This window comes from Ipomoea triloba, chromosome 5 (assembly GCF_003576645.1).
Source record: "Ipomoea triloba cultivar NCNSP0323 chromosome 5, ASM357664v1".
Lineage (NCBI taxonomy): Eukaryota > Viridiplantae > Streptophyta > Magnoliopsida > Solanales > Convolvulaceae > Ipomoea > Ipomoea triloba.
The window spans coordinates 10,782,260-10,791,025 of NC_044920.1; the positions used below are offsets into that span (position 1 = coordinate 10,782,260).

Below are 8,766 nucleotides of genomic sequence, written 5' to 3' on the forward strand. Positions count from 1 at the left end.
CACAATAGAAAGAAAATAAGACCGAAGTGTCAGTCATTGGCTCAAAGTCTCTCAGGTTTATTGCTTACTTAATCTAGCCACTACATATCAAACAAGAAATGCTAACAAACTAATCACAGCTTGCCAAACTATTTATTCAATCATGTTATGAATTTCAAGAAAGGAAAATATAATAATTTTTTAAAAAAAATTTTGTAGAAAATAGTAGTAGTAGTAAAATATTTCTGAATTTTTTTATATAAATAAATCTAAACTCCCTCCCCCACACTTATTATCAACATTGTCCCCAATGCAACTCCCTCCCCCACACTTATTATCAACATTGTCCCCAATGCTGAGTACTCCCCCACACTTATTATCAACATTGTCCCCAATGCTGAGTAAAAATGCACACTTATTATCAACATTGTCCCCAATGCTGAGTAAAAATGCACAGAAAATATCAACATTGTCCCCAATGCTGAGTAAAAATGCACAGAAAAGGGCAACATTGTCCCCAATGCTGAGTAAAAATGCACAGAAAAGGGGTTATTAAAAATAATACAAAGATTAAGAAGAAACTTCCCTTTCAGTTGCTCTTATTACTCAAAATAAACTGGATCTTCAAGAAGTACTTCTGCAACGTTTTCAACTCGAAACTCATCATGGTAAGGTTTAAGCCTATGGCTTTCAACTCGAAACTCATCATGGTAAGGTTTAAGCCTATGGCCATCAACTCGAAACTCATCATGGTAAGGTTTAAGCCTATGGCCATTCACCTTGAATATCTTAGAAGTCTGCAAACTTTGAATCTCTATTGCACCATGAGGAAATATATTAGTAACAATAAAAATCTCTATTGCACCATGAGGAAATATATTAGTAACAATAAACGGACCAACCCAACGAGAACGTAACTTACCAGTAACAATAAACGGACCAACCCAACGAGAACGTAACTTACCTGGGAATAGACGAAGCCGTGACTGGAAGAGTAGGACTTTTTGTCCAATTGAAAATTCTTTTCTCAAAATCATCTTGTCATGGAATGCTTTCGTCTTGTCTTTGTAAATTCTTGAATTCTCGTAAGCCTCATTGCGAATTTCCTCCAACTCAGAAAGTTGCAACTTCCGGTGCAGGCCACTTTCATCAATATTCATGTTAAAGTTCTTGACAGCCCAATATGCTTTGTGCTCCAACTCAACTGGAAGGTGACATGCTTTCCCAAACACAATGCGATAAGGGGACATACCAATAGGTGTTTTGTATGCAGTCCTGTACGCCCACAATGCATCATCTAATCGCAAACTCCAATCCTTCCTGTTTGGGTTGACTGTTTTCTCAAGGATTGACTTGATCTCTCGGTTAGACACCTCTGCTTGCCCATTAGTCTGTGGGTGGTAGGCAGTTGACACCTTATGGGTGACATGGTACTTCCTAAGCAATGCTTCAATAGTGCGATTACAAAAGTGAGTTCCCTGGTCACTTATTATAGCTCTTGGAATCCCAAACCTGGAAAAGATGTTAGACTTGATAAAATCTGCAACAACTTTAGAGTCATCAGTCCTGGTGGCCTTAGCTTCCACCCACTTTGAAACATAATCAACAACAAGTAAAATATAGACAAAACCAAAAGATACAGGAAATGGGCCCATAAAATCAATGCCCCAGACATCAAAAACCTCACAAAATATGATCGGAGTTTGTGGCAATTCATTTCTCCGGGATAAATTACCTGACTTTTGGCAAGCATCACATGACTTACAAAATGAATATGAATCTCTAAATAAAGTTGGCCAATAAAAACCACACTCCAACACTTTCCTTGCTGTTCTCTTGGCACCAAAGTGACCTCCACAAGCATAAGAGTGACAGAAAGCGAGGATTGAAACAATTTCATCATCAGGTACACATCTTCTTACTACTTGGTCAGCACAATGCTTCCACAGGTATGGTTCATCCCACACATAGTACTTGGAATCACTCTTGATTTTATCTTTTTGGGCTTTAGATAACTCATGAGGAAATTTGTTAGCAACCAAAAAATTGACTATGTTAGCATACCATGGTAAAATCACTGTTGCAGCAAGTAGGTGTTCATCAGGGAATGCTTCTTGCAGAGGAGGTTCAGGTTCGATGTGCACCAAACGACTCAAATGATCCGCCACAGGATTTTCTAACCCTTTCCTATCTTTGATCTCCATATCAAACTCACTCAAGAGGAGTATCCATCTTATCAATCTTGGTTTGGCTTCCTGCTTTTTCATCAAGTAGCGAAGAGCTGCATGATCAGAATAAACTATAACTTTAGTACCCAACAAATAAGACCTAAATTTTTCCAAAGCAAAAACAATGGCTAAAAGTTCTTTTTCTGTAGTAGAATAGTTTTTCTGAGCATCATTTAAAGTTCTAGAAGCATAATAAATAACATGGGATGTTTTCCCGATCTTTTGACCCAACACAGCCCCTACTGCGTGATCACTTGCATCACACATAATCTCGAAAGGATAGTTCCAATTAGGTGGCTGAATGACCGGGGCAGACGTCAACAACTCTTTTAATTTGTCAAATCCTCCTTTACACTCTTCGTCAAACTCAAAGGAGGTTTCTTTTTGCAGCAATTTGCACAAGGGTAGGGCTATCTTCGAGAAGTCTTTGATAAATCTTCGGTAGAAACCTGCATGTCCAAGAAAAGAGCGGACTTCCCGCACATTAGTAGGATAAGGTAGAGATTCAATAATATCAACTTTAGCTTTATCAACCTCAATCCCTCTAGATGAAATAACATGCCCCAAAACATTACCTTGATCAACCATAAAATGACATTTTTCAGAATTTAACACAAGATTACTTTCTATGCATCTTCTCAGAATAAGTGTAAGGTTATGCAAGCAATTATCAAAAGAATCCCCATAAACGGTAAAATCATCCATGAAAACCTCTATTATATGCCCAACATAATCAGAAAATATGCTAACCATACACCTCTGAAAGGTGCCCGGGGCATTACAAAGGCCAAACGGCATGCGTCGATATGCAAAAGTGCCAAAGGGGCATGTAAAAGTTGTCTTTTCCTGGTCATCTGGAGCAATTGCAATCTGAAAATAACCTGAATAACCATCAAGAAAACAAAAATAAGAACGACCAGCTAACCTTTCTAGCATTTGATCAATAAAAGGTAAAGGGAAGTGATCTTTTCTTGTTACAGCATTCAACTTCCTATAATCTATACAAACTCGCCATCCATTTTGAATACGAGTGGGAACCAGTTCATCATTTTGGTTTTTCACAACTGTAATTCCTGTTTTCTTAGGAACCACCTGAGTTGGGCTAACCCATTTGCTGTCTGAAATTGGATAGATTATCCCAACTCCAAGGAGTTTAAGGACATCTTCCTTCACTACTTCCATCATGGGTGGGTTTAGCCTCCTTTGCGGTTGACGAGATGGTTCTGCTCCTTCCTCTAGTAGAATTCGGTGCATGCAAGTGGATGGACTTATTCCTTTGATATCTGCAATTGTCCACCTAATAGCAGTTTTGTGTTCTTTCAACACATGGACAAGCTTTTCTTCTTCTGTTGCAGAAAGTTTAGTTGAAATTATGACTGGTAATGTTTTATTTTCTCCCAAGAAAGCATATTTAAGGTGTTCGGGGAGAGGTTTCAACTCGGGGATAGGTGCCTGCACAATAGAGGGTAACAATTTTTTGCTAGAAACAGGTAAAGCCATATAAGAAACATTATTATGTTGGTTCAATTTAGGACAATAATTCAATGATGCAATAGCCTCTTGTAAATTGGCACTCAAAGCAAACTCATTATTCCCCTTTTCAAGGTGTTCACTAATAACAACTTTCAATTCATCCTTACCATCAAATTCGAAAACCTCTTCAACTAATGAATCAAAAATATCAATAGAATAAGCAGAGTTATCATCACTAGGGCATTTCATAGCATCATAAATATTGAATGTAACAATATTACCATCAAACTCCATAGTAAGTGTACCACTGTGAATATCAATTTTTGTTTTTGCAGTTTTTAAGAATGGTCTTCCTAGTAGAATAGGTGCAGAATGATCATTATTTTCCATATCAAGCACATAGAAATCAGTAGGGAATATCAAATTATTAACTTGCAACAATACATCTTCAATAACACCCCTAGGATATGCATTAGATCTATCAGCCAATTGGATGACCACACTAGTTTTATTCAAAGGTCCAAGTTTTAAAGAAGCATACACAGAATATGGCATAACATTAATAGATGCTCCTAAGTCTAACATGGCTTTCTCAAGTCTAGTATCACCTATCATACAAGGAATAGTAAACATACCTGGATCCTTGCATTTTTCAGGAAGCTTGCTTTGAATCACAGCTGAGACATTCTTTCCCATTATCACCTTCTCACCTCTTTTTGATTTTTGCTTCCTTTTTGTTGTACACAACTCCTTTAAGAATTTAGCATATCTAGGAACTTGTTTTATTGCATCAAGTAATGGAATATTTACTTCACAATTTTTGAAAGTTTCATATAACTCTACATCTTTCGCTTCTTTTTTAGATTCTAACAAAGCTTGAGGGAATGGGGGAGTGGGTTTATAATCAGAAAGACTAGGAAACTTACCTGGAGAATTTTTGTTCTTGCTAGTTTCCTCTTTTTCTTGGTCTGCTGATGGGGTAACATTTGCGGGACCTTCAATTTCCTTACCACTTCTCAAAACAATTGCACTTGCATTTTCTCTTGGATTGACCACCGTTTGAGAAGGTAATTTTCCAGAACTCTGTGCCTCCAATCGACTTACCGTAGTTGCTAGTTGGCCCATTTGTCTTTCTAAGTTCTGGATGCTAGCTTTCGTTTCTTGAAAATTGGACTTTGTTTCTTGTTGGAATAGTTGTGTTTCTTGCTGAAATTGTAAAGTGTTAGTGGCAAGAGACTTAACAATGTCTTCAAGATTCATACCTGAGTTAGAGCTTTGGGCCGGTGGTTGTCTTGAAGGAAATGGTTGTCTATACTGCTGAAAATTGGAACGATTCTGAACAATCTGGTTCCCTTGTGAGTTTCCATAGCTAAGGTTCGGGTGATCCCTCCAACCAGGATTATATGAATTAGAAAATGGATCATACTTACCTTGAGGTTGTCCAGGAAAACCTCCAGCCGCATTGACATGTTCAATAGGTTCTTCTTGAAGAGTTGGGCAAGCATCAGTTTGGTGCCCAACTACCGAGCAAATTCCGCAGGCCTTCACAGTTTGCATATTTCCTACAGCTAATTGCCGAACAAGAGTAGTTAAACCAGCCACTTGTTGTTCAAGATTGGAAATACTTACCTCATTCATTTGCTTGGATGGTTGGACAAACCTACTGCCAAACTGTTGAGAATTTACAGCCATGTTTGCAATTAGATTCTTTGCAGCATCTGGTGTCTTATCAACTAATGCACCTCCACTTGCAGCATCAATCATGCTTCTATCAGTTGGAAAAAGTCCTTCATAAAAGTACTGAATAAGTAATTGTTCCGTGATTTGGTGATGAGGACAGCTTGCACAAAGCTTCTTGAAACGTTCCCAATATTCATATAATGACTCGCCATTGTGTTGCCTTATACCACAAATTTCCTTTCTGATGTTGGCTGCCCTTGAAGCTGGAAAGTATTTTTCAAGGAACACCGTCTTCAAGTCATTCCATGTGGCGATGCTCCCGGAAGGTAGATAGTATAGCCAATCTTTTGCTGAATCTTTCAAAGAAAATGGAAATGCTCTCAACTTGATTTGTTCTTCAGTAACCCCCGTGGGTTTCATACTTGAACAGACCACATGAAATTCTTTTAAGTGTTTATGAGGATCTTCACCTGCAAGTCCATGAAAAGAAGGCAAAAGATGAATTAACCCAGATTTTAATTCAAATTGTACATTAGCATCTAAAGCAGGAAACGTAATGCATAAAGGCTGTTGATCTAAATTTGGAGCTCCAAGCTCTTTTAAAGTCCGATTTTGAGCCATGGGTTTTTCTTCTGAATTAGAATGTGAGGAAGATGGGGAATCAGTAGCCAGTGCACTAAACTCCAATTTCCTCCGAGATTGTTTTCTTAACCTGCGTAGAGTTCTTTCAATTTCTGGATCGTATGGCAATATTTCTTGATTAGCAGATCGAGTTATAGGCATAAACCATAAAAGATATTGCAGAAATTAGACAAAGTAATGAAGACACCAAAAATTTATTAATTTTTTTGTTTTTTTGTTTTTTTGACAAATAGCGAAGAAGAATAAATGAATAAATAAGCAAACGAATAAACACAAAAATAAACTAGAAAAGCTCCCCGGCAACGGCGCCAAAATTTGGCGAGCTGTCGTAGGCTCCCAAATTAAACCTTAAAAACGTAGTAGTGAGAGTAAGGATCGTTCCCACGAGGAGTAACTAGTTTGATTTATGAGTTCTAATTAAAGAGGGGGGTTTGGTATGAAATTAACATTCAAAATAAGTAAATAAATAAATAAATAAGAATAGAAAAGATGATAATCAAGCCAAAGTTTACGAAAGAAATCAATTGAACTTTTAATACTTGGTCTAAGAAAACATTCACCACTGGATTTAAGTAACTGATCATAGATTCACGGTTAACTCATACCAATTGAACATTCGTTGTGGGATTAATTCCCGATTTTCCTTAGTTAGGTAATCAAACACAAGCGGTATCAACTACCCCTAACTATCAAATAACACAAGACAAGCACTTATATTTAATTTGATAGCAGCATTAAAATAAGAAAATCAACAAAACTAAATAACATAAACACATGCGGTTATGTTTAATTTAGATTAATATTCTTCCTATGATTAAATTAACACTAAGCCGTGATAAAATTAATCATAGTTGCTACACAGATTAGAAAACAAATTAAACGAACCGTTAACTAATCTAGCAATAAACTATTCAAGAAATTAAACTAGTAGGCCTCCTAGCAATTAACTGGAAGAGTCATATAAAATAAAACAAATGAAAGCACAGGAGAATATCAATTACTCAAATGTATATGAATTCAACATTAAGAACAAGTTCAATCTCACAGTACAGAATGATCCAGGGTTCATGTAATCTTTTGACCAAGTTTTAGAGAATTAGCCTCGCAGGGCCATGAACCAGAAAATTTTAACAGAAAAATAAAAACTTGTAAACTGGAGAAACTATCAAATTATGCACAGCTAGTCTGATTTCTCAAACAACAGGAACTCACCCCTATTTATACACTTCTAATCCCAACCAAAACTCTTAAATTGAGGAAAATAATTAATCTAAAAATTAATATGAACCTCTCAAAAATAGACCAAATGGTAGAAATTATCTTTGCCGTTCGTTCCCTGCTGACCGGCGAAATCTTCAAATTTTGCCGTCGACATTTGTGCTGCAGTTGCCGAAGAAGTCTTCCGCTGCGGTTTCGTACGTACGTTGAGCTGCTGCGCAAGAAACATTTGAATTCCTTTTAATTTCTTTTGTTTTGTTTATTTAGTAATTAGGTTATATAGTTTGGGTCAATTTTATTAAACAAATAAAAATGGGCTAATTAAAGGATGACAACTAAAATGTAACTCTTGGGCCTAAAATTAAAACTAAAATCTAAACCTTAATCATGCCCAATAATTATTATAAAATATTTATTATAACTAATCAACTATTTATTTTAAAAATGTTAAAATAAAGTAAAATGACAATTAATAAATATAAATATACTAAAAAAACCTACTTAAATTAAAGTGCAAAAATATTCTTGTCAAGTGATGATGTTTGTCAATTGATTGCGGGCAACTTATAACTCTCGGGTGTTTAATCTGTACTTGTTAGCTCAACCGAGGTTATAGAAACATTTTTGAAATAAAGCTAAGAAAAACATACTATAGAAAATAAGGAAAAGCTTTAAAGAAAAGTAAGATAACATTGGGACTGCCTCCCAAGTGCGCCATGGTTTTACGTCTCCTGGCCAGACGTAATGTGGCCTATCCTTCAAGGCACACAGATTTTGGAACCCGACCAAGCGTCCCGTGAACCTTAGCTTCAAGGAATGTCCCAAGGTGGGAAACATCCTTGAACACCCACATAGATAAAGGAAAGATAAAATTCATAGTTGGAAGAATTCTAAACTCAAACACCCGCCTTAGCTCTTCTAAGATGGTGTCTACTTCCTTTTCTTTTTCCTCTCTTCTCCCCCTAAAGATTTTCTCATTTCTTTCAAACCATATCTCCTCACACCCTTCCTCAATTTCGAGTGTGGTTAGCTCTCTCCACTCATCTTTTTCCATAAGATTGATCATGAAGGACCTATTATTTCCCATCATCTTTTCCTTACACTCCTTTTCTTCATCACCCCACTCTATTTGATTAGAAAAATCACTCACACTCTCACATGAATAGAATGAAGCATCATCCCCCTCACTCATCAATTCATTTTCACCCAAAGCAAAGGATTCATCTTCTGAGAAGTTAAAGCAATCATAATCGTTAGTAAACAAGATAGAATCCTTACAAGCATTAATCAATGCATTAAAATTTTCCATGGAATCATCCTCCCGAAATCTAAAGCAATCATAATCACTTGTAGTGGAAATATTAATGCAAAGAGAGTCATCCAAACAAATGTCAAGGGTGTTTTCAACAAGAGCACAAGGATTTTCAAGAATATTAATGCAAGAAAGATTAAGAATTTTACCATATGTTGGCTCTTCTTCTTCCCATACTATTTCGATGTTCTCATCGTCACTCTCCATTTCTACCTCCTTTTGATTTTCCAATGC

At 36.5% G+C, this 8,766-nt stretch overlaps 1 protein-coding gene and 1 non-coding gene across 2 annotated transcripts in view; one reads left to right on the top strand and one right to left on the bottom strand.

Annotated features, from left to right (window-relative positions):
• Positions 1 to 234: 234 nt before the first annotated feature.
• Positions 235 to 8,766, bottom strand: part of LOC116020218 — an 8,688-nt gene continuing 156 nt past the window's right edge. Inside the window, exons 1-6 of the mRNA XM_031260698.1 lie at positions 8,682 to 8,766; positions 3,797 to 6,115; positions 3,236 to 3,724; positions 909 to 2,782; positions 586 to 833; positions 235 to 502 (exon numbers count right to left, since the gene is read on the bottom strand). The exon at positions 8,682 to 8,766 is cut by the window's right edge and continues 156 nt beyond it. Coding sequence (XP_031116558.1) covers positions 235 to 502; positions 586 to 833; positions 909 to 2,782; positions 3,236 to 3,724; positions 3,797 to 6,115; positions 8,682 to 8,766 — 5,283 coding nt within the window. The remainder of the gene's footprint in view (positions 503 to 585; positions 834 to 908; positions 2,783 to 3,235; positions 3,725 to 3,796; positions 6,116 to 8,681) is intronic.
• LOC116021326 lies at positions 5,503 to 5,609 on the top strand. The gene has a single exon (XR_004098985.1). It is a non-coding gene; the product is annotated as a small nucleolar RNA R71 (small nucleolar RNA).